The sequence below is a fragment of the Pristiophorus japonicus genome, chromosome 9, assembly GCF_044704955.1.
Source record: "Pristiophorus japonicus isolate sPriJap1 chromosome 9, sPriJap1.hap1, whole genome shotgun sequence".
NCBI lineage: Eukaryota > Metazoa > Chordata > Chondrichthyes > Pristiophoridae > Pristiophorus > Pristiophorus japonicus.
In genome coordinates, this window is record NC_091985.1 from 173,364,268 (window position 1) to 173,390,977 (window position 26,710).

Below are 26,710 nucleotides of genomic sequence, written 5' to 3' on the forward strand. Positions count from 1 at the left end.
TTGGGGGTACCTTACAGCAAGCCAAAGTAGCGGGCGAACACCAACCGGTCGCATATGTATCTGACAAAGTACTTGTAACAAGTGATGTGTTATCACACGGGGTCGGATGTGTTGTACAGCAAGCCAAAGTAGCGGGGGCGAACCCCAACCAGTTGTATATGTATCTAACAAAGTATTCGTAGCAAGTGAGATGTTACCGCATGGGGTCGGGAGTGTTGTGCAGCAAACAAAAGTAGCGGGGAAGCCCGAAACGTTTGAACATGTATCAAATAAGTTAAACAAAGCAGCAGCCTGTGTTCATGGGACTAAAGAGACGTACCAAAAAATGTCCCAATATGTGCTCGAGTCAGACAAACTGCTCATCCCACAAGCTTGGGAGAGCAGAGGCATCATCATCGATGCGTTGTTTCGAGAATGTCCAACACTGTCTGTGCACTGTAACATGATCCGCCACGGCCAGGCGGCACCTATGCTCTCAGTTGGCCACCGTTGCCCCCGGGGTGGAAACGGCGCAGCCTGCAGACCCACTCGCGGTCGTGGAAGTGCTAGAAAGCGAGGGGTCAACCATAGCAGCCCCCCAGCTTAGGACCTGGACCAGCCAGGATCCCATGTTACCGCCGGCCAAAGGTGAACTGATCGACGGGATGTGGCAACCTATCCGCCAAAAAGACGATAGACCCAACCCAACATTGCAAAGCAAGGCAGGGCAGCTACACATAGTCGGTGGTCCGGGGCTCCCATACTACAGCCCAATGTCCACGGGGACCACTAGGCCTCACGCCACTACCGAAAGTCTCAAGGCCATTGTGGCCATCTTGGGCTTGCCAGATCTCAGGGTCAGCGCCAGAATCACTAAACACAGCACGCGTGTCACGGTAGACCCCCTACAGACCCGGCTATCCTAGATGTTACGCAATCACCAGACTGAATCCATATGCCATCAGCAGAGAATGCACCATAAGTGCACGGTCCCTCCACGCGACATCAGAATAAGTGATGTAGACCATGTTCAGGACCCCAGTTGGGCCGCTAGCACCGCATTAGCCAAGGGGGGGAATGGAGTGTACGTGAGGAAAATGGAGCATTTGATTGTGAAACCATGTACCGGGCTAACGAGTAAAGCAGGTGGACAAGACCAAACTGCGAACGACAGATAACCAGGAACCACTGTGAAAGGACCTGGCCCCAACACGATCAACTTCGCCGTCAACTATAAGAATGAACCCACCATTTCAGGACTTCAACCCAGACGATCGACCCGGGGGCGTGGGGCACCAGATCACCTCAACCTGTAAATAACTTGTACAATAAGACTTTGGGAGATGAGTGGCGGGGGGGTGGGGTGGGGGGTGATGTTACATTACCCAAATCTAGGATTTTCCACTAGAGAGCACACCTGTGGGAGACCCAAGGGTCACCTGTGCACCCTGGGGCAAGCAGGTATAAAAGGTGACTCACCATGCTGCTTTCTCACCCTAGAGTCTGAATAAAGAGACCAAGGTCACAACCGTTGGAGCTTGCGATATAGTCCTGTGGATTTATTCTGAACATAACAGGGCCCATGTTGATTTCTAAGGCTGGATTCCTCATAGCACGCTCATGCTAATGTTTTCTACTTTACTCTCACAGAACTCCCACTGTGTGATCTCAAAATGTCATTGGCAGAGGTCAGGATGCAGGAATGGCACGTGCCACACAGAATGAAAGAAAGGGGAAAATAACAATAAATGTGTGGGTTTGGAGGGATGGAAGAACAAACAGAAATTTAAAGAACCACATTAAACACAGCATTTTGTATTTTTCACAATTTCGTTTTAGTTGTTAATATTAGTACAGAAATACTACTGTAGCTTTAAGAGAGAGAGAATTGCATTTGTCTTCCTTTTGAGAGGCATCATCTCCATTGTATCTCAAATAACTTAATGATTGTTAAAATCTACTTACTTCCTATCAAACAAAGTAATTCAAAACCATTACTCCTTTGTAGAACACCAGTCGCTTAACTGGGGTTCAGCTGAAGTACTATACTCACCTACAAAACTACCATTGTAAGTTCCTGTTCATAGTCTATGACATCACCTCCAGGGTGGGCGGAACAGAGTAGGAATCATTTAGCTATGTACGAAAATTGCTTTTATTGTTCAGAGTCTGAGGTTTGAGTCCAACGGCAGTTTAAATGCACACAAGCATAAAGAAACAATTGTTAAAGAACAATCAAGGAAACAAGAACAGAATTGTGGTTCATTTGATAGTGTAATTGATGCATTTAACCTTATATAATTCCTTACATAAGTTACATAACTTAATACGACATACTTCTTCACACCTGTTTATTTGGTTCAGTTGTAAATACATGACTCATAAGTTGGGATCATGTATTTGATGTTAATGAAGGCATCTTCTCCGCCATACAGCTCAAAGATCTCTAGAGTCTCCTGAATCAGGTCTCCAATGTTTTCTCTTTTCTGTTGGCTGTAGTCAATGCCATCTCCTGTATTGACTAAGGTTGAAAAGAAAAACACAAAGAAAAACAAAGTAGCATTAAAATCTGATAGTGTGCCAGCTCAGTATATTTTTTTTTCAAAAGGACCACTTGTAAGTTTCATAAATTCATATTCAACTGACTGGCAATCTTTGTGTGGTCTAACTAATTTATAAGCATGGCCAGCAGTAAAGAGGAGCTGACTAGTGTCGGCTGGCCTTGCACCTGTAACTGTAAGTAACAATGAAGATCTGTTTAGTATTGAAATGCCAGGAAACTCCTGGTCGTTTGGTTGTTTCCTTGGCAACTTCCACAAGCAGCATTTCTAATCCTATGCTGTCTTATGCGATGCACATCGAGTGCATCCTGTAACATTAGAAAGGGTTTTAATATATGTCTATTCTGTGTCTGAAAAACTCAATAATGACACATAAGATAATCTTTGTAAACTTTATGTTCTAAATGAAATAATACATTGCAATGTTTTGAATTTTTTTTAATGTCTGGGGATTTCTGTTAGGCAGTCACACAACACTGAGTCTGTACTATTGGGCAAGACCCAAAAAGAGCTATACCAGCAGTTAAGATGTAATATAAACCCACTTTGACATGAAATTAATCGATTTACTATCCTTCATGTGCGAGGTTCCATGAAGTCCAGAGAGACACAAACACTGAGTGAGCTTTTAGTTTTCGGGACAGTTAAGGATCTCCAAATAGATCATGACTCTATTGCTTTTTCACTGCTTCACAGCACTCTACTGTTATTCCAATATAGTCCACAACATACCACTGCTGCTCATTTTACCATTCTGCATGCTGCTGCTACTAGACTCTCCTCTATGACGCTCGACTGCTATTCAACCCACCGCTGTTCTCAATTGCTATATTGCTCTTTGCCAGTTCAGCCCAGCGCAATCTCATAGCTTCCATCAGTGAAAGTTTTGGTGAATGAAATTCTGCAGTTTTACCTTCGGCTTGTTAATGAGTTGTCAGACATTTAATGCAGAAAGATTTTTGTTTTGCCTGTGTTCTTTATTTATATTGGAGCCAAATATTCGTAGTGCCACTTGTGACTATTGATGCTGACCATACCAAAGTATACGGAGTCACCTAATCACTCGACGTGAACCTCAGGCACGTGCCTGCCACAGCTCCCCTCTGAAAGATTTATCAGAAATGCTTAAAATTATGCAGTTTTTTGATTGAGTAAATCAAAAAGTGAGAAAAAGATTATTCTGAGCACTCTTTTGTACTTAGCATTCATGATGGAGGTTTCTGAGCTGGTCCCTATGGGACGAGGGGAAACCTTTTGGGGTGCAGCTGTTCCTCTGAAGTAAGTCAGCCTGTGTGATGGCCCGATAAAGGTGGGGTCCTGCTTCTTTTACCTGCTGCTGGTGTTTTTGCATTGAATGCTATGTGCGTGCACAGTGCCACAGTGACCTCATCATAGGCAGTCCCTCGGGATCAAGGAAGACTTACTTCCACTCTTAGCATGAGTTCTTAGGTGGCTGAACAGTCCAATACGAGAACCACAGTTTCTGTCACAAATGGGACAGATAATCGTTGAGGGAAAGGGTGGGCAAGAAGCCAGGTTAACTGCACGCTCCTTCCGCTGCCTGCGCTTGATTTCTGCCTGCTCTCGGCGACGATACTCGAGAAGCTCAGCTTCCTTCCGAATGCACTTCCTCCACTTAGGTCGGTCTATGGCCAAGGACTCCCAGGTGTCAGTGAGGATGTCACACTTTATCAGGGAGGCTTTGAGTGTGTCCTTGTAACGTTTCCTCTGCCCACCTTTGGCTCGTTTGCCGTGGACGAGTTCCGAGTAGAGCGCTTGCTTTGGGAGTCTCGTGTCTGGCATGCGAACGATGTGGCCTGCCCAGCGGAGCTGATCAAGTGAGGTCAGTGCTTCAATGCTGGGGATGTTGGCCTGGACGAGGACGCTAATGTTGGTGCGTCTGTCCTCCCAGGGGATTTGCAGGATCTTGCGGAGACATCACTGGTGGTATTTCTCCAGCGACTTGAGGTGTCTACTGTACATGGTCCACGTCTCTGAACCATACAGGAGGGCGGGTATTACTATGGCCCTGTAGACCATGAGCTTGGTGACAGTTTTGAGGGACTGATCTTCAAATACTCTTTTTCTCAGGTGGCCGAAGGCTGCACTGGCGCACTGGAGGCGGTGTTGGATCTCATTATCAATGCCTGCTCTTGTTAATAGGAGGCTCCTGAGATAGGGGAAGTGGTCCATGTTGTCCAGGGCCACGCTGTGGATCTTGATGTTTGAGGGCCAGTGCTGTGCGGCGAGGATGGGCTGTTGTAGGACCTTTATCTTACTAATGTTTAGCGTAAGGCCTGTGCTTTCATATGCCTCGGTAAATGCGTCGACTACGTCCTGGAATTCAGCCTCCGTGTGTGCACAGACGCAGGCGTCGTCCGCGTACTGTAGCTCGACGACAGAGGTTGGGGTGGTCTTGGACCTGGCCTGGAGATGGCGAAGGTTGAACAGCTTCCCACTGGTTCTGTAGTTTAGCTCCACTCCAGCGGGGAGCTTATCAACTGTGAGGTGGAGCATGGCAGCGAGGAAGATTGAGAAGAAGGTTGGGGCGATGACGCAGCCCTGCTTGACCCCGGTCCAGACATGAATTGAGTCTGTGATGGATCTGTTGGTAAGGATCACGGCTTGCATGTCATCGTGGAGCTACCTACTAGCTGACCACAGGGTAGCAGTTCCCCGAAGGTCAGGTGTAGAGTGGAAGCAGGTTGCAGTTGTACCTGTTCTTCGCAAATGCTGAGGGTGAAGTGAACGGGAGGGGGTGGTGGTCGGAAGTAGGTATGTTTTCTTTCTATAAGGAACCACTCTAAAGAGGAATTGGAAAGTCGTCAGGCAACGTAGAGCAAACCAAGTTGTAACAAATATGAAAGAAAATTACTATATTTGTAATGTATTTGCTTCATGGTTCCTTGCTTAAAAATTTATAGCAACACATTGTTAATAAAGCAACTAGTTCTTAATCGCAAAGATTTAACAATCACACTACACATTACCAGTTCATCCACTAGGCTCACAGCTGCAACAGGGGAAGCTTCACGCAACAGGGGAAGCAATAGTTTTAGAACAATATAGTAGGTATTCATAGATTAAAGTGTACTGCTTCAAATAATTTTGAACGAAACATTTATTTAGGTTTAATTACAAGAAAGTAAAATGTCTGTTTTTAGATTTACAGAATTTGGAATGTTCAGCACATACTCTGAACTCAATTATTTTTATTTTTACTTTGTAAGAGTTTGCAACAATTCTTCACCTAGAAATATTTGAATTTAATTTGGGGGAAATCATTTTAGGATCAGGTGACATTTTGCAGCACCCGGTGCTTTGAGCTGTCTGTTCCCATGAAATCTATGAAAAGAGAAAGTTGGACCCTAATTCCCACCACATGTGTGAGAAAGACTGCATTGTCGACAAGGGCTAATTCTTAAGACGTGGTTACATCATACTTGAAAGCACAGAGTGCACTGAATGGGGTGGGGAAGACCTTTGTTGCACTGCTGCAGTGCTTTGTAGACTGGGTTCAATCTTGACCTCATTAATCACAAAGCTGTAGAAATATTTGTAGATAAGTACCATTCGCACTTACTACAGAATCCAACGCCTGGATTTTAACTCCCAGTGGGAGTCATGTGGGTGGAGGGAGGGGCCAAGGTAGACAAGAAACTGTCAGGTCCTCTGCACCTGAGGCTCAGGAAATTTTTATTCCTGGGCCTCATCTGCAAGGGTTTATCAGTCTCACGACCAAACCTGCTCCTCCTGGCCCACAAGAAAACAAAACAAAAATTTAAAAATAGCTTAATCTTCTGGACCTCAACTGGCCTGGGATCCGCTCGCCACCTGGTTTTACTGGTAAATCCAGCATTGGGCATGATTTGTAGTTAAAATTATGCCGGGGTCCTAACTGTGTCATAGGAGCCTGTTTTTAATGTATTAATGAGGCCCCCACCACCCGCGTGGTTAAAATGGCGGCGGACGGAAGTGCATCGGGAATGTAATGGTAAGTACTCGATCCCTATTTTAACCACATGCCTGGCCCATTCCCGTCAGGCAGGCACTGTTAACATTGGAGCTTAAGAGTAAAAAGGGCAAGGAAGAAACCGATATTCATTGGTATTATGAATATCTACAACCTACTGCTTTTTCTAGCAAATGAAAATGAATGGGTAATTATAAAGACGACCTTTCTTTTAGTCTGCCTATATGGGTTTAAATCCATCACTGTCAAAAAATAAACAATCTGCACAGACTTCAGACTGACAGTGATTCCACCTAGTCTAAGAGCAATGCCAACTTAAATTATAATCGCAGAGAATGCTATATGTTGCCTGTTATTGTGTTTGACTATAAAGTGCAGAGTGGCAGAATTGCCCACAGAGGGCTTATCTGAGAAAATTTCATATAAAATAGAAACCCACCAAAATGATATTTGCTTATTCCCTATAAAAACAGAATAAAAAATATATTTACATCTGGCTGGCATTACAATTGGAACCACCATGCTTAAAAGGCTTAAATAGGCTATTAAAGAAGCCCGATATCGCAATAGCCAGTTTAATGTTGCCACCTTCCCCATCCTGTCGCTGTGTCTTTGGTGAAGTGGCAGTCAGTCACAGATAAATTTATGCCTAAAGACCTGATTTTAACATAATTTAATTATACAGGTTGTGCGTCCGAAATCCGGAAACCTCGGGACTGAGGCCGTTCCGGATTCCGGGTATTTCCGGATTTTGGAACATCTTTGCCTGGGTCGAGGTAGGTGGGGTCTGGCAGCCAAGATAAGGGGAGAGGGGGGGGAGCCGGGGCCAGGGGGAGAAGGGGCCGGGCAGAGGTCGGGCCGTCGAGGGCCGGGGCGAGGTAGGGCCGGGGCGAGGTCGGGCTGGGGAGAGGTCGGGCCGCCGAGGGCCGGGGCGAGGTAGGGCCGGGGCGAGGTCGGGCCGGGGAGAGGTCGGGCCGTCGAGGGCCGGGGCGAGGTAGGGCCGGGGCGAGGTCGGGCCGGGGAGAGGTCGGGCCGTCGAGGGCCGGGGCGAGGTAGGGCCGGGGCGAGGTCGGGCTGCCGAGGGCCGGGGCGAGGTTGGGCCGGGGCGAGGTCGGGCCGCCGAGGTCCGGGGCGAGGTAGGGCCGGGGCGAGGTCGGGCCGCCGAGGTCCGGGGCGAGGTAGGGCCGGGGCGAGGTCGGGCCGCCGAGGGCCGGGGCGAGGTCGGGCTGCCGAGGGCCGGGGCGAGGTAGGGCCGGGGCGAGGTCGGGCCGCCGAGGTCCGGGGCGAGGTAGGGCCGGGGCGAGGTCGGGCCGCCGAGGTCCGGGGCGAGGTAGGGCCGGGGCGAGGTCGGGCCGCCGAGGGCCGCGGCGAGGTCGGGCTGGAGATCGGGCCGGGGCGAGGTAGGGCTGGGGCGAGGTCAGGCCGCCGAGGGCCGGGGCGAGGTAGGGCCGGGGCAAGGTAGGGCCGGGGCGAGGTCGGGCCGGGGAGAGGTCGGGCCGTCGAGGGCCGGGGCGAGGTAGGGCCGGGGCGAGGTCGAGCTGCCGAGGGCCGGGGCGAGGTTGGGCCGGGGCGAGGTCGGGCCGCCGAGGTCCGGGGCGAGGTCGGGCCGGGGCGAGGTCGGGCCGCCGAGGTCCGGGGCGAGGTAGGGCCGGGGCGAGGTCGGGCCGCCGAGGGCCGGGGCGAGGTAGGGCCGGGGCGAGGTCGGGCCGCCGAGGTCCGGGGCAAGGTAGGGCCGGGGCGAGGTCGGGCTGGAGATCGGGCCGCCGAGGGTCGGGGCGAGGTAGGGCGGGGGCGAGGTCGGGCTGGGGCAAGGTAGGGCCGGGGCGAGGTCGGGCTGGAGATCGGGCCGCCGAGGGTCGGGGCGAGGTAGGGCGGGGGCGAGGTCGGGCTGGGGCGAGGTAGGGCCGGGGCGAGGTCGGGCTGGGGCGAGGTAGGGCCGGGGCGAGGTCGGGCCGCCAAGGGCCGGGGCGAGGTAGGGCCGGGGCGAGGTCGGGCTGGAGATCGGGCCGGGGCGAGGTAGGGCTGGGGCGAGGTCGGGCCGCCGAGGGCCGGGGCGAGGTCGGGCTGGAGATCGGGCCAGGGCGAGGTAGGGCTGGGGCGAGGTCAGGCCGCCGAGGGCCGGGGCGAGGTCGGGCTGGAGATCGGGCCAGGGCGAGGTAGGGCTGGGGCGAGGTCAGGCCGCCGAGGGCCGGGGCGAGGTAGGGCCGGGGCGAGGTCGGGCCGCCGAGGGCCGGGGCGAGGTAGGGCCGCCGAGGGCCGGGGCGAGGTAGGGCTGGGGCGAGGTCAGGCCGCCGAGGGCCGGGGCGAGGTAGGGCCGGGGCGAGGTCGGGCCGCCGAGGGCCGGGGCGAGGTAGGGCCGCCGAGGGCCGGGGCGAGGTAGGGCTGGGGCGAGGTCAGGCTGCCGAGGGCAGGGGCGAGGTAGGGCCGGGGCGAGGTCGGGCCGCCGAGGGCAGAGGCGAGGTAGGGCCGGGGCGAGGTCGGGCCGCCGAGGGCCGGGGCGAGGTAGGGCAGGGGCGAGGTCGGGCTGCCGAGGGCCGGGGCGAGGTAGGGCTGGGGCGAGGTCAGGCCGCCGAGGGCCGGGGCGAGGTAGGGCTGGGACGAGGTCAGGCCGCCGAGGGCCGGGGCGAGGTAGGGCCGGGGCGAGGTCGGGCCGCCGAGGGCCGGGGCGAGTTAGGGCCGGGGCGAGGTCGGGCCACGAGGGCCGGGGCGAGGTAGGGCCGCCGAGGGCCGGGGCGAGGTCGGGCTGGAGATCGGGCCGGGGCGAGGTAGGGCCGGGCGAAGTTGGGCCACTGAGGCAGGGGGAGTCCACATTTCGGAACATTTTCCGGTTTCCAGATGAGCACACCACGGATCGGCCCGGTGTCCGGATTCCGGATCATTCTGAATTTTGGAACTCCGGATTTTGGACGCTCAACCTGTATTAACAAAATGGAGATTTCCTCTATAATAAGATATTTGAAAATATTGTGCACCATATTCCACCAAATGAATATAGTAAATTCTCATGACTGTATCTTTCCTCCCAATTTACCCTTTCTTATCTTGTCTCCTCAAGTTTTGCTAGTCAGGTATTATCCCCTGATGAGGAAGTTCTGGAAAGGTCTCTGCAAATGAGCAGAGTGTTAATGTGGTAGTTTTGTGAGTCTCTGTTCCTGGTGTGCAGGAGCAAGGGTTGCAGAATTGACACTGCCCTTTTATAACCTTACTTCTTACCTGTTTCCTTCTTGCTTAGTGAGACTCCATATTTGTAGCCTTGCCATGCAAAATTATCCCTCAAGAAATAAATTGCATTTATATAGCACCTTTCATGATCTCAGGACATCCAAAAGTGCTTTACAACCTATTAAGTACATTTGAAGTGCAGTCATTGTCGGAATGTATGAAATGCGGCAGCCAATTTACGCACAGCAAGGTTCCACAAACAGCAATGGAATAATGAACAGATGATCTGTTTAGTGATGTTGGTTGAGGAATAAATATTGGGCAGGACACCGGGCAGAACTCTTCTGCTCTTCTTTGAATAGTGCCATGGGATCTTTTGCATCAACCTGAGAGGGCAGATGGGACCGCTTGCTCAGTACTGCAGTGAGGTGCCAGCCTCGATTATGTTAAGAACCAGAGGATACAGATTTAAGGTGATTGGCAGAAGAACCAATGGCGACATGAGGAAATACTTTTTTACGCAGCGAGCGGTTATGATCTGGAGTTCACTGCCTGTAAGAGTGATGGAGGCAGATTCAATTGTGGCTTTCAAAAGGAAATTGGATAAGGACCTGAAGGAAGAAAAAATGCTGGGTTACGGGGAAAGGGCAGGGAAGTGGGACTGGCTGAAGTGCTCTTGAAGAGAGCCGGCACGGGCTTGACGGTCCGAATGGCCTCCTTCTGTGCTGTAACCATTCTATAATTCTATGTGGTCAAGTATGTGGAGTGGGACTTGAACTCACACTATCTGACTCAGAGGCAAGAGTGCTACCAACTGATCCATGGCTGACTCCCTATATGTCAGCTGTTTATGAACAACTTAAACCTCACTAAGGCTCCCATAGCACCAACTGTATCTATGTGGAATTGAAACGTTTGTCCTGCTATCCATTAATCCATGATTTACAGATTTTATTAATGAAACAGTAATTTCACGATGCAGAAGTCTCCTTATACTGCATCTATATTGTAAATCTGCTTGAAGAAGTGGCCTAACATTCCCATTGCTACGGAATATGGCTGACCTGTATCTTAAATCGATCTACCCCCCCCTTGGTTCTGTAACAGTTAATACCATTGACGAACAAAAATCTAACAAAAAGCATGTCATCCCAAACCCGTTTAGCGTTTTAAAGGAGGCGAGAGTGGTAGAGAGGCGGAGAGGTTTAGGGAGAGAATTCCAGAGTTTAGGGCCCAGGCAGCTGAAGGCACGGCCGCCAATGGTGGAGCGATGGAAATCGGGAATGTGCAAGAGATCCAGAATTGGAGGAGCGCAGAGATCCTGGAGGGATGGAGGAAGTTACAAAGATAGGGAGGGGCAATGCCATGGAGGAATTTGAAAACAAGGATAAGAACTTAAAAATTAAAAACAAAGCCTTGTAGAAAGCCTTCTGTTAATTTCTATGGACAATGGTGCTAGTTGTTCAGCACTGTATTGCTGATAATTATCATAATTTCTCTTATTAATCTAGACCTGGAGATTTTTAGCTGAACAATTTTATTCTGAACGTTTAGATCTTCTAAATGTTCTTTTCCTTAGTTTCTCGGTGGTGTACTCAGTACAGATTTTCTTGTTCCTATGCCTGGGCCTATTGGATCTACTGGGAATAGAGGAAAATTGAGTGTTACGGATTGTATGCCTACAAGACAGACCGCCTGACTTTCTGCCCATTTAAATTAATATCTCCAATAATTTTGTCCCGCATTATTCTACCCTCTCTTGGGGTAACAACCATTTTTCTGATACATTCCTTAGCTTCAATCCTTTAGCTGGGTATCTACTATAAAATACATAAAAAACTGACCCAGTGTTACGACTACAGTTCCCAGACATTACCACACAATACATCCAAAACAACAGTACACGTGTACATGTCACCCCAAAATTCTGACTACTCAGCCACTCCCTGTGAGCAGAATTCTGCCAGACCCCAGACAGCCCCTCCCAAGTGCTTCCTGATCAAGTGTCGACAGTGTTGCCAAATCCCAGGATGCTATCAGTCTCAGCCTCTTCATGCTAGATTCTAAGTTCACTGAGTGCAGCCAGGCCTCAGCTCCAGTGATTGCCACCACCTCCCTGAATGGTGCCAAACCAGAGACTACCCATTCTACTTCAAAACATTGCCTGGACCCTGCCCACTGCATCCAACGCAATAGCCCAGACTTCAGAATCTCATCCCACTTCCTTCTGACCTCTGGCCCCACATGCATGTGTTGCAACAGCTCCAGGATAGCTGATTTCAAACTGATTCTGGCAACCACCTGGGTCCCATGTTGGCTACCATCGTGTTGTATACCACGGCCTAAAAATTAAGACTGTGCAGTGCCCATTTTACGAGTGAAAATGGGCATGCTGCAAGACCCAATATGCCATGCAGCATGTGCTGAACTTCTGGTCGCACGCCATATTGGTTAGGACATCCTGCAGCCCTCCAGGGCTTATGCAAATCAAGCTTTTAACGCTTGTTTCAGGCTCCTTTGTAAAATTTGTTGGCGACTGACTGCAGCATGAGCCGTGCCTGCTGCTCATTTTTCTCAGATGAATATCAACCAAACCAGATGTCCTTAAAGAGACTTAAGAGGTAAGTTTAAAGTTTTTCTACTGACCCAAATGTGGCTGCACATTAAAACCCTGGGCCACCGCCGGACACTGCTCAAACTCCCTCGCAATTACCACACCTCTCGACCCCCCGTGACTCATGAGTTGCCTCCTGGGCAGTGACAGGCACCACAGTTCACATGCACTATCCGAATGAGGCCGGCGGAGCAATTTGCCGTGGTTCTACCATCCATCTCATGAGGTACGTGCAGCAGGTGCTGCACTAGGATTACGCTGCAGTTTGAATGCCACCCAATTTCTTGGCCCATGGGTATTAACAGACCAATGGCATGGAGATTCAGTATGTCAGTAAAGTCAATGTGGAGGAGCCATGTATAAAAAGCTATTGAGTAGAACACAGAGAGTGTTTAAGGAAGGATATACTTGCATTGGAGGCTGTTCAGAGAAGGTTCACTTGGTTGATTCTGGAGATGAGGGGGTTGACTTATGAAGATAGGTTAAGTAGGTTGAGCCTATACACATAAAGAACTGGTTGGCAGAAAGGAAGCAGAGAGTCGGGATAAACGGGTCCTTTTCAGAATGGCAGGCAGTGACTAGTGGGGTGCCGCAGGGTTCAGTGCTGGGATCCCAGCTATTTAAATATATATCAATGATTTAGATGAAGGAATTTAGTGTAATATCTCCAAGTTTGCAGATGACACTAAGCTGGGTGGCGGTGTGAGCTGTGAGGAGGATGCTAAGAGGCTGCAGGGTAACTTGGACAGGTTAGGTGAGTGGGCAAATGCATGGCAGATGCAGTATAATGTGGATAAATGTGAGGCTATCCACTTTGGTGGCAAAAACAGGAAGGCAGAATATTATCTGAATGGCGACAGATTAGGAAAAGGGGAGGTGTCATGGTATACTCCAAACAGTAGTAGTGATGTTGGGGAGGGCATCAAACAGGAAATTAGGGGTGCATGCAATAAAGATGCAGCAGTTATAATGGGTGACTTTAATATGCACATAGATTGGGCTAACCAAACTGGAAGCAATACGGTGGAGGAGGATTTCCTGGAGTGCATAAGGGATGGTTTTCTAGACCAATATGTCGAGGAACCAACTCGGGGGGAGGCCATCTTAGACTGGGTGTTGTGTAATGAGAGAGGATTAATTAGCAATCTCGTTGTGCGAGGCCCCTTGGGAAAGAGTGACCATAATATGGTGGAATTCTGCATTAGGATGGAGAATGAAACAGTTAATTCAGATACCATGGTCCAGAACTTAAAGAAGGGTAACTTTGAAGGTATGAGGCGTGAATTGGCTAGGATAGATTGGCGAATGATACTTAAGGGGTTGACTGTGGATGGGCAATGGCAGACATTTAGAGACCGCATGGATGAACTACAACAATTGTACATTCCTGTCTGGCGTAAAAATAAAAAAGGGAAGGTGGCTCAACCGTGGCTATCAAGGGAAATCAGGGATAGTATTAAAGCCAAGGATGTGGCATACAAATTGGTCAGAAATAGCAGTGAACCCAGGGACTGGGAGAAATTTAGAACTCAGCAGAGGAGGACAAAGGGTTTGATTAGAGCAGGGAAAATGGAGTACGAGAAGAAGCTTGCAGGGAACATTAAGACGGATTGCAAAGGTTTCTATAGATATGTAAAGAGAAAAAGATTAGTAAAGACAAACGTAGGTCCCCTGCAGTCAGAATCAGGGAAGTCATAACGGGGAACAAAGAAATGGCAGACTAATTGAACAAGTACTTTGGTTCGGTATTCACTAAGGAGGACACTAACAACATTCCGGATATAAAAGGGGTCAGAGGGTCTAGTAAGGAGGAGGAACTGAGGGAAATCCTTATTAGTCACAAAATTGTGTTGGGAAATTGATGGCATTGAAGGCCGATAAATCCCCAGGGCCTGATGGATTGCATCCCAGAGTATTTAAGGAGGTGACCTTGGAAATAGCGGATGCATTGACAGTCATTTTCCAACATTCCATTGACTCTGGATAAGTTCCTATCGAGTGGAGGGTAGCCAATGTAACCCCACTTTTTAAAAAAAGGAGGGAGAGAGAAAACAGGGAATATAGACCGGTCAGCCTGACCTCAGTAGTGGGTAAAATGATGGAATCAATTATTAAGGATGTCATAGCAGCGCATTTGGAAAGAGGTGACATGATAGGTCCAAGTCAGCATGGATTTGTGAAAGGGAAATCATGCTTGACAAATCTTCTGGAATTTTTTGAGGATGTTTCCAGTAGAGTGGACAAGGGAGAACCAGTTGATGTGGTATATTTGGAATTTCAGAAGGTTTTCGACAAGGTCCTACACAAGAGATTAATGTGCAAAGTTAAAGCACATGGGATTGGAGGTAGTGTGCTGACATGGATTGAGAACTGGTTGTCAGATAGGAAGCAAAGAGTAGGAGTAAATGGGTACTTTTCAGAATGGCAGGCAGTGACTAGTGGGGTACCGCAAGGTTGTGTGCTGGGGCCCCAGCTGTTTACACTGTACATTAATGATTTAGACGAGGGGATTAAATGTAGTATCTCCAAATTTGCGGATGACACTAAGTTGGATGGCAGTGTGAGCTGCGAGGAGGATGCTATGAGGCTGCAGAGTGACTTGGATAGGTTAGGTGAGTGGGCAAATGCATGGCAGATGAAGTATAATGTGGATAAATGTGAGGTTATCCACTTTGGTGGTAAAAACAGAGAGACAGACTATTATCTGAATGGTGACAGATTAGGAAAAGGGGAGGTGCAACGAGACCTGGGTGTCATGGTACATCAGTCATTGAAGGTTGGCATGCAGGTACAGCAGGCGGTTAAGAAAGCAAATGGCATGTTGGCCTTCATAGCGAGGGGATTTGAGTACAGGGGCAGGGAGGTGTTACTACAGCTGTACAGGGCCTTGGTGAGGCCACACCTGAAGTATTGTGTACAGTTTTGGTCTCCTAACTTGAGGAAGGACATTCTTGCTATTGAGGGAGTGCAGCGAAGGTTCACCAGACTGATCCCGGGATGGCGGGACTGACCTATCAAGAAAGACTGGATCAACTGGGCTTGTATTAATGGAGTTCAGAAGAATGAGAGGGGACCTCATAGAAACGTTTAAAATTCTGATGGGTTCAGACAGGTTAGATGCAGGAAGAATGTTCCCAATGTTGGGGAAGTCCAGAACCAGGGGTAACAGTCTAAGGATAAGGGGTAAGCCATTTAGGACCGAGATGAGGAGAAACTTCTTCACCCAGAGAGTGGTGAACCTGTGGAATTCCCTACCACAGAAAGTTGTTGAGGCCAATTCACTAAATATATTCAAAAAGGAGTTAGATGAAGTCCTTACTACTAGGGGGATCAAGGGGTATGGCGAGAAAGCAGGAATGGGGTACTGACGTTGCATGTTCAGCCATGAACTCATTGAATGGTGGTGCAGGCTAGAAGGGCCGAATGTCCTACTCCTGCACCTATGTTCTATGTTTCTATGTTTCTGTATCAGTCATTGAAAGTTGGCATGCAGATACGGCAGGCGGTGAAGAAGGCAAATGGCATGTTGGCCTTCATATCTAGGGGATTTGAGTATAGGAGCAGGGAGGTCTTACTGCAGTTGTACAGGGCCTTGGTGAGGCCTCTCCTGGAATATTGTGTTCAGTTTTGGTCTCCTAATCTGAGGAAGGACGTTCTTGCTATTGAGGGAGTGCAGCGAAGGTTCACCAGACTGATTCCTGGGATGGCAGGACTGACATATGAGGATAGACTGGATTGACTGGGCCTGTATTCACTGGAGTTTAGAAGAATGAGAGGGGATCTCATAGAAACATATAAAATTCTGACGGGATTGGACAGGTTAGAGGCAAGAAGAATGTTCCCGATACTGGGGAAGTCCAGAACCAGGGGTCATAGTCTAAGGATAAGGGGTAAGCCATTTAGGACCGAGATGAGTAGAAACTTCTTCACTCAGAGAGTTGTTAACCTGTGGAATTCTCAACAGCAAAAAGTTGTTGAGGCCAGTTCATTAGATATATTCAAGAGCGAGTTAGATATGACCCTTACGGCTAAAGGGATCAAGGGGTATGGAGAGAAAGCAGGAAAGGGGTACTGTGGTGAATGATCAGCCATGATCTCATTGAATGGTGGTGCAGGCTCGAAGGGCTGATTGGCCTACTCCTGCACCTATTTTCTATGTTCCTATGTTTCAGAAGAATGAGAGGTGATCTTATCGATATATGTAAGATAATGAGGGGGCTCGACAAGGTGGATGCAGAGAGGATATTTCCACTCATAGGGGAAACTAAAACTAGTGGACATAGTCTCAGAATAAGGGGCCGCCCATTTAAAACTGAGATGAGGAGGAATTTCTTCTCTCAGAGGATTGTAAATCTGGAATTCTCTACCCCAGAGAGCTGTGGAGGCTGAGTCATTGAATATATTTAAGGCGGCGATGGACAGATTTTTGAGCAATAATGGAATAAAGGGTTATGGGGAGTGGGCAGGGAAGTGCAGCTGAGTCCATGATCAGATCAGCCATGATCTTATTAAATGGCGGAGCCGGCTCGAGAAGCCTTATGGCCTACTCCTGTTCCTATTTCTTATGTTCTTATGTGCACAAAGAGACTGGAAAAAAGTAGAAAAACGGTTATAGGAAGAGAAATACATTTTTGTTTCTCTCTGTAAGCAAAACCACAGGAGATGAACTATATTTTTAATAAACTTTCCATTGAATTTTAAAAATATTTCTTAACTAGTCCCAGGAGTTGCCATGAATGCTGAACCTGACATTTTGATTCCCAGCTCAAACTATAAGTTCAACTCTGATGTCTATTTGATGTTGAAGAGAGGTAGACATCAAGAGATCCAAAATAATGCACTAGACCGACAGTTTCCTCACATAAATGCAGTACAAATTGGATAGAATCCAAAGTGATATTGCTGTAAATTCCAACACTGTACTTTTTAACAAAGCTGTTATTTAGCAAACTCACAATGCAAGTCCCTTGGGCAGCATAACCACTGGCAGAGATAATGCTTGCTCTGGCTGTTTTACATTTTATACTTGCTGCCTGTGGGATTTTGGCTAAATAATTTTTGTTCTTCAACCACTGTTAAACCAGTTCTTATGGAATGTTTATTAGAATTCCTACATTTTGTATATTTCTTGGCAGATAAACTAAAAATAACTTATGAGCAACTGCAAAGTTTCGGAGTACTGCAATTAGTACTCAATTAACTATTTTTATGGCTCTTGATCTTCAAGGGAAAAAAATGAGAGCTATATAAATAGTGCACTCTAATTCAATTTAAATGAGAGTTATATAGAAAAGGTTAATAGTAGTATTACAGGCTAATCTCTCACCGCCAGATTACTCCATTCGAAAATTTTAACTCTGCTCTCTCTTCAATACCTTCTAACACTATTAAAAAAGAAATAGCGAACCGGCTGGGTATAGTTGTTGATCCTAACCAGCGTGAGGGAGCTGAGCTAATATATCAGATAGTTGATAGGTCCCTGATGTGCTAGCAGAAGTGGGGCAAGGCAGAACCTCTGGCCACTGATATTCAAGCATGCTGACCCTGTAGGAAATCTCAGGTCAGATGTCTTGTGTAATGCTCCGAAGGATAAGGACCCAGGTGGAGCAAGGGCGCATCATTTGGATTCCATTTAAAGAGGCAAAGAGACTCCAGTAAGAGGTCACGCAAAGGCAGCTGCAAAAGGAGGGAAAAAGTGAGCATCAAATTTTTCTGATGCTGATGTTAAAGTTTTGCTGTTTGAAATAAGAGAAAGGAGAGATGCCATCACTGAAGTAGCTGGGAAGAATCCATCAAAAGTTGCAGTGCAGGCGATGTGGACAGAGGTGACTTTAGCAGTGAGTAGCACCTCGATAACCTAAGGACCCCTTTACACCATTGGAAGAAGGTTAATGACCTCACAAGGTCATAAAAGATACAATGGAACAGGAGTACGTCATTCATCACCTCGAGCCTGTTCCGCCATTCAATTAGATCCATTTTCCCAGCTTTGCTTGACATTCCTTGACACCCTTACCTAATGAAAATCTATAGATCTTATTTTGAAAGCTTCAACTGACCCAACATTCACTGCCTTTTGAGGGAGAGAGTTCCAGATTTCCAGTACACTTTGTGTGAAAAAGTGCTTTTTGATTTCACTTCAAAATTGCCTAGCTCTAATTTTAAGACTATGGTCCCTTATTGTGGATTCCCCCACCAGGGGAAGTAGTTTTTTTTGTATCTATCCTATCGAATCCCTTTATCATTTTAAAGACCTTGGTTAAATCACCCCTCCGCTGTCTAAACTCAAGGGAATATAAACCAAGTTTATGCAACTAGCCCTTATAATTTAATCCTTTCAGCCCTGGTATAATTCTGGTGTATCTACGCCAATATAGCTTTCCTGAGGTGCAGTACCCAAAACTGAATGCAGTACTCCAGATGGGGTCGGACCAAGGATCTGTACAACTGAAGCATCACGTCTTCACTTGAGATAAAGGCAACATTTCACTAGCCTATTTGATTACTTTTTGTACCAAGGTGAGTAACAGGAAAGCTGACTGAAACACAGGGAGGCAAATGGGTATTTTCTGCCCCAATATTCAAGCAATGCCCTAATGGGTATCACATTGCATATTATTCCTTGCTCGAGAAGCACTATAACCTGGCAGACTTACCACACCTCCTGTAATGCATGCTAGCCTGCTGAAGTCGCACATCCTAGGCCCTTCCACCTACAATTTCTACTATCCGTTTCATGAATCCTAACATAATGTTGCTGCAGGATCTGGATACTGCTACAGCCAATTAACACAATAATTCCTTCTGCAATAGAAGACATCAATTAATAGTAGGGAACGCCCAGGCTACTGCAGGAGGGAGAAAGCACAGACAACTGTCTACAGATGGAATCAACCGTGGTCTTCCAATTGGGGATGGTGGTGTGGGAGTCACTTTGATATCAGAGGTCTGTTATTACATACATCTTTTCTTATGAGGGGTTTTGATAGAGTACATTGGGAGAAGCTGTTGCCACTGAGAGGAGGTTCGGTAACCAGAAGATAAAGATTTAATATAATTGTCAAAAATGCCAGGACGAAGTTGAGGAGAATGTTTTTACGCAGCGAGTTGTTGTGATCTGGAATGCACTGCCTGAAAAAGTAGATTCAATAGTAATGTTCAAAAGGGAATTGGAGATATAGTTGAAAAGGAAAACAATTCAGAGCTATGGGGAAAAATGCAGGGGAGTGGGACTAATTGGATCGCTGTTTCAAAAGCTGCCACAGGCACGATGGGCTGAATAGCCTCCTTCTATGCTGTATCATTCTATGATATAATGTTTCCAGGTATTCATCAATCTTCCACCAGTTTCCTTCTAAGAAATTCTGTAGCTGTTTCAGAAGCATGTCTGGCAAGATCATAGAATCATACAGCACAGCAGGATAAGAGTGATGTTTTTTCCTCCAGAGGCTGGAAGCCAGGAAAGAGAAGGGTGATGGTGACAAATCAATTGCAATTCCCCCTACCTCTGGCAGCCACCCACTCACCCCATCATTCACCTTCTCCCTTCCACTCAGCACCCCAGAGACAGTTACTCGGGGACGGGCTTACTGATTATGCAGATGAGGAATTGACATCTGACAAGACACAAGACAGAAGGAGACCAGAAGAAGCAGGTGTGGTAGCCTGTTGCAGCTGAACAGATTCTACAGGACATGAGGATGATGATCTCAGGGGTCCTGCCATGAAATGAAGAACACGAGCAGAACATTAAATCCATATGGAGGTCCTGCACAGCCTCTGCCAAGATGTGCGGCAGATGGCGGGGTTAGCAGCGGAGTCTAATGTCCTGCTGTGTGCCAACATTTGAGAGAGTTTCACATCATTGTAATATATCCTGGAGGAAGTGACAGCTCCAGGAACATCTGCAAACCTTCTTCCACTGCATGAGAGAGCCAAGCTTCGGGTGGGAGTTCGATTTGAAAAATTAAAAAGAGGCCCGGGAGCTAAAGGAGTGTGAAAATGCAGCACTTTTGTTACTGTCATTTTCCTGACAGCGTTGCCCTGGTGTTAATATTGATGTGGGATTTCCATTATTTCTGCTGGCCTTTGCCTCTATGTTGAGCCTTCAGGCTATTTCATTCTCATTTTTGTATTTTTTTCTCAGGTACAAAAAAAAAATCCTATTCTGACATGGAAGTGAATTTGCTACTTCAGTTTTCTGTTTAACCATCTTATTGAGTCAATAGTAGAGGTGTGATTAGCTTGGCTAGCTATTCCTCCACTCTGTGGACAAGCTCCAATGAGAATAAAATCTGACCACAGATTGGTAGCTATCCAAATCTATCTTGACATGTACGGACATGCCTGGTCAGTCACCCAGCTTTCACCCTCCATAAACTTAAGCTCATCCAAAATTCTGCTGCCTGTATCCTAACTCGCACCAAGTCCTGTTCACCCATCACAACTGTGCTCGCTAAACCTCTCTGCCTTTCTGCCTCTTTTTCCTCCTTTAAGATCCTCCTTAAAATCTACCTCTTTGAACAAGCTTCTAGTCATCAGCCCTAGTATCTCGTTATGTAGATCAGACTTGTCAAATTTTGTTTGATAATGCTCCTGCGAAGTGCCTTGGAAATGTTGCTACGTTAAAGGCACTATATAAATGCAAGTTGTTGTGAGATAAGCGGTATTTCCTGAACTATGTCTTTGGGTTGAAATGAGAAAAAAAACTAATGGAAATTGATGAATTGTGGCACTGAATTTGGCCTCACAGGGTACCTTTTTATGCATCATGTGGAACAATAGGATGTAAGCAGAAGTAACAATAACAAAGACATATATCTCATGAATTTGACCCAGTTGACCACAGAGGATACAAGATTTGAAGAAGTTGTACCCAAATATTAAGAGGCAAGCCGAAGATTTAACATAGTCTAATGCTTGTTCCAAATGATTTACGAAATGATTGATCATTCTGCATTTGAACTTTTGCATACAGAAATGGAATTCAAGCAGCAATACGAACATAAGAACATAAGAAATAGGAGCAGGAGTAGACCCCTCGAGCCATTCAATAAGATCATGGTTGATCTGATCATGGACTCAGCTCCACTTCCCTGCCCGCTCCCCATAACCCCCTATCCCCTGATCATTTAAGAAACTGTCTATTTTTGTCTTAAATTTATTCAATGTCGCAGCTTCCACAGCTCTCTGAGGAAGCGAATTCCACAGATTTACAACCCTCTGAGAGAAGAAATTTCTCCTCATCTCTGTTTTAAATGGGTGGCCCCTTATTCTAAGATCATGCCCTCTAGTTTGAGTCTCCCCCATCAGTGGAAACATCCTCTCTGCATTCACCTTGTCAAGCCCCCTCATAATCTTATATGTTTTGATAAGATCACCTCTCATTCTTCTGAATTCCAATGAGTGGAGGCCCAACCTACTCAACCTTTCCTCATAAGTCAACCCCCTCATCTCCTGAATCAACCTAGTGAACCTTCTCTGAACTGCCTCCAAAGCAAGTATATCCTTTCATAAATATGGAAACCAAAATTGCACGCAGTATTCCAGGTGTGCCTCACCAATACCCTGTACAGCTGTAGCAAGGCTTCCCTGCTTTTATACTCCATCCCCTTTGCAATAAAGACCAAGATTCTATTGGCCTTCCTGATCACTTGCTGTACCTGCATATTATCCTTTTGTGTTTCATGCACAAGTACTCCCAGGTCCTGCTGTACTGCAGCACTTTGCAATCTTTCTCCATTTAAATAATAACTTGCTTTTTGATTTTTTTTCTGCCAAAGTGCATGACCTCACACTTTCCAACATTATACTCCATCTGCCAAATTTTTGCCCACTCACTTAGTCTGTCTATGTCCTTTTGCAGATTTTTTGTGTCCTCCTCACACATTGCTTTTCCTCCCATCTTTGTATCATCAGCAAACTTGGCTACATTACACTCGGTCCCTTCCTCCAAGTCGTTAATATAGATTGTAAATAATTGTGGGCCCAGCACTGATGTGTGAAGAAGAGTTCCAAAGGCAGGAAAAGTGGAATATGAAACTTTGCCATTGTACTGAATATAACTTTTTTATGGATAGATACAGAATGGTGATGTGCACTGCAACCATTTTCTTTCTCTCAACCCAAAGATAGAAGTCAGGCTTAAGCATTAACAACTTCTGTGGTCCTCTTTTGGTTGTGACATTGGTAGTAGGGATGTAAATGTTGAGGAGGATGCAAAGAGGCTTCAAGGGGATATAGGCAGGCTAAGTGAGTGGGCAAGAACATGGCAAATGGAATATAATGTAGACAAATGTGAAGTTATCCACTTTAGTAGGAAAAAGTGTTGGCCTTTATTACAAGAGGATTTAAGTATTTCTTACTGCAATTATATAGGGCTCTGGTTATCGATAGCTGGAGTACTGTATATAATTTTGGTCTCCTTATCGCAGGAAGAATATACTTGCCATTGAAAGAGTGCAACGAAGGTTCACCAGACTGATTCCTGGGATGGGGGGATTGTCCTATGAGGAGAGATTGAGTAGCTGAGGCCTATATTCTCTCGAATTTAGAAGAATGAGAGGTGATCTCATTGAAACATGCAAAATTCTTACAGGGCTTGACAGGGTAGATGCAGGGAGGATATTTCCTCTGGCTGGGGAATCTAGAACCTGGGGTCACAGTCTCAGAATAAGGAGTTGGCCATTTAGGACTGAGATGAGGAGAAATTTCTTCACTCAGAGAGTGGTGAATCTTTGGAATTCTCTACCCCAGAGAGCTGTGGATGCTCAGACGTTGAGTATATTCAATGGGGATAGTGCAGGCAAGTGGAGTTAAAAAAAAGAAAGACTTGGATTTCACTAGCGCCTTTCACGATCACTGGACGTCTCAAAGCGCTTTACAGCCAATAAAGTACTTTTGGAGTGTAGTCACTGTTGTAATGTAAGAAATGCGGCAGCTAATTTGCGCACAAGCAAGCTCCCATAAACAGCAATGTAATAATGAGCAAATATGTTGTTTGATATGTTGATTGAGGGATAAATATTGGCCCAGGACACCAGGGATAACTCCCCTGCTCTTCTTCGAAATAGTGCCATGGGATCTTTTGCATCCTCAAAAGAGCATACGGGACCTCGGTTTAATGTCTCATCTGAAAGACGGGAGCTCTGACGGTGCAGCGCTCCATCAGTACTGCCCTGGAGGGTCAGCCTAGATTATGTGCTCAAGTCTCTGGAGTGGGACTTGAATGGTGGCAGATTAGGAAAAGGGGAGGTGCAACAAGACCTGGGTGTCATGGTTCATCAGTCATTGAAAGTCGGCATGCAGGTACAGCAGGCAGTGAAGAAGGCAAATGCTATTTTGGCCTTCATAGCTAGGGGATTTGAGTATAGGAGCAGGGAGGTCTTACCGCAGTTGTATAGGGCCTTGGTGAGGCCTCGTCTGGAATATTGTGTTCAGTTTTGGTCTCCTAATCTGAGGAAGGATGTTCTTGCTATTGAGGGAGTGCAGAGAAGGTTCACCAGACTGATTCCCAGAATGGCAGGACTGACATATGAGGAGAGACTGGATCGACTGGGCCTGTATTCACTGGAGTTTAGAAGGATGAGAGGGGATCTCATAGATACATATAAAATTCTGACGGGATTGGACAGGTTAAATGCAGGAAGAATGTTCCCGATGTTGGGGAAGTCCAGAACCAGGGGGCATAGTCTAAGGATAAGGGGTAAGCCATTTAGGACTGAGATGAGGAGAAACTTCTTCACTCAGAGAGTTGTTAACCTGTGGAATTCCCTACTGCAGAGAGTTGTAGATGCCAGTTCATTGGATATATTCAAGAGGGAGTTAGATATGGCCCTTACGGCTAAAGGGATCAAGGGGTATGGAGAAAAAGCAGGAAAGGGGTACTGAGGTGAATGATCAGCCATGATTTTATTGAATGGTGGTGCAGACTCGAAGGGCCGAATGGCCTACCCTTACTCGTAATTCTTATGTTCACGTTCTTATGTGACCTTGGAACGAATTAACAGCCAACCACATTTCTTCGATGTTGTATAGGGTTTGCGTTGGCATGGGAGCATATCATCGTTATCCAGTACATTGTCTGTACAGCACTAGACTTTACTGAATTCCAGAACAAGAGATGTTCTTTGCAGCCTGCCTGTCAATAGGGTTGTAGATTTGCCAATAGTGACAAGTAGTATGAGCTTTCCTGATGAATTCATCTCCTCCATGAAGTTTTTCAGTCACATTTTTGCTCTAACATAGTTTGAATTTGATGACCAAGTTAAAGAGCAGAATGTTTGTAAATGGAGAGTTTGGTATCCTTATGAAAGAGAGGTAGTTGGACAATGTTGTGTTCAGTCTTTCTTGACAATACTCATTTGGTCTTCTCAATGATAAAGTTAGCATTTGAGTTTACCATTATCTAATTCTACTCATGCCTGCCCACAATGATTTGGTTGCTGGTTAACATTTAGATGGAAAGCAAGGCTGGGAACTAAATTGCCATTTCATAAGGATAGGCAGAAACGAAAAGAAGGTGGGGTAGCTCTGTTAAGAAAGAATGAGATCAGTGCAGTAGTGAGAACTGATATTGGCTCAGAACATCGAAATGTGGAATCAGTTTGGGTGGAGATAAGAAATAATAAGGGAGTGGTCTACAGATCCCTGTAGCACAGAGTATAAATCAAGAAATAATGGGAGGCTTGTAAGAAAGGTACAGCAATAATCATGGGCGATTTTAATCTTCATATTGATTCGACAAATCAAATTGCCAAAGACAGCCTTGAGGAAGAGTTCATAGAGTGTATGCGGGATGGTTTCTTGGAACAATACATAGAAACATAGAAAATAGGTGCAGGAGTAGGCCATTCGACTCTTCGAGCCTGCACCACCATTCAATATGATCATGGCTGATCATTCACCTCAGTACCCCATTCCTGCTTTCTCTCCATACCCCTTGATCCCTTTAGCCATAAAGGCCACATCTAACTCCCTTTTGAATATATCTAACGAACTGGCCTCAACATCTTTCTGTGGTAGAGAATTCCACAAGTTCACAATTTTCTGAGTGAAGAAGTTTCTCCTTATCTCGGTCCTAAATGGCTTACCCCTTATCCTTAGACTGTGTCCCCTGGTTCTGGACTTCCCCAACATCGGGAACATTCTTCCTGCATCTAACCTGTCCAATCCCATCAGAATTTTATATGTTTCTGTGAGATCCCCTCTCATTCTTCTAAATTCCAGTGAAAATAAGCCTAGTCAATCCAGTCTTTCTTCATATGTTAGTCCTGCCATCCCGGGATTCAGTCTGGTGAACCTTCACTGCACTCCCTCAATAGCAAGAATGTCCTTCCTCAGATTAGGAGACCAAAACTGTACACAATATTCAAGGTGTGGCCTCACTAAGGCCTGTACAACTGCAGTAAGACCTCGCTGCTCCTATACTCAAATCCTCTCGCTATGAAGGCCAACATGCCATTTGCCTTCTTCACTGCCTGTTGTACCTTCATGCCAACTTTCAATGACTGATGTACCATGACACCCAGGTCTCGTTGCACCTCCCCTTTTCTTAATCTGTCACCATTCGGATAATATTCTACTTTCCTGTTTTTGCCACTAAAGTGGATAACCTCACATTTATCCACATTATACTGTATCTGCCATGCATTTGCCCACTCGCCTAACCTATCCAAGTCACCCTGCAGCCTCTTAGCATCCTCCTCACAGCTCACACTGCCACTCAGTTTAGTGTCAACTGCAAACTTGGAGATATTACATTCAATTCCTTTGTCTAAATCATTACTGTATATTGTAAGCAGCTGGGGTCCAAGCACTGAACCTTACAGTACCCCACTCGTCACTGCCTGCCGTTCTGAAAAGGATCCGTTTATTCCTACTCTTTGCTTCCTGTCTGCCAACCAGTTCTCTATCTACGTCAATACATTACCCCCAATATTTTGTGCTTTAATTTTGCACACTAATCTCTTGTGTGGGACCTTGTCAAAAGCCTTTCGAAAGTCCAAATACACCACATCCACTGGTTCTCCCTTGTCCACTCTACTAGTTACATCCTCAAAAAATTCTAGAAGATTTGTCAAGCATGATTTCCCCTTCATAAATCCATGCTGACTTGGATCGATCCTGTCACCGCTTTCCAAATGCGCTGCTATTTCATCTTTAATAATTGATTCCAACATTTTCCCCACGACCGATGTCAGGCTAACCGGTCTGTAATTCTCAGATTTCTCGCTCTCACCTATTTAAAAAAGGACGTTACATTAGCTACCCTCCAATCCATAGGAACTGATCCAGAGTCTATAAAATGTTGGAAAATGATCACTAATGCATCCACTATTTCTAGGGCCACTTCTTTAAGTACTCTGGGATGCAAACTATCAGACCCTGGGGATTTATCGGCCTTCAATCCCATCAATTTCC

At 46.6% G+C, this 26,710-nt stretch overlaps 1 protein-coding gene across 1 annotated transcript in view; it reads right to left on the reverse strand.

Annotated features, from left to right (window-relative positions):
* Positions 1 to 2,116: 2,116 nt before the first annotated feature.
* Positions 2,117 to 26,710, reverse strand: part of LOC139273335 (parkin coregulated gene protein homolog) — a 436,219-nt gene continuing 411,625 nt past the window's right edge. Inside the window, exon 5 of the mRNA XM_070890155.1 lies at positions 2,117 to 2,500. Within this exon, the coding sequence (XP_070746256.1) occupies positions 2,340 to 2,500 (161 nt within the window). The 3' untranslated portion in view covers positions 2,117 to 2,339. The remainder of the gene's footprint in view (positions 2,501 to 26,710) is intronic.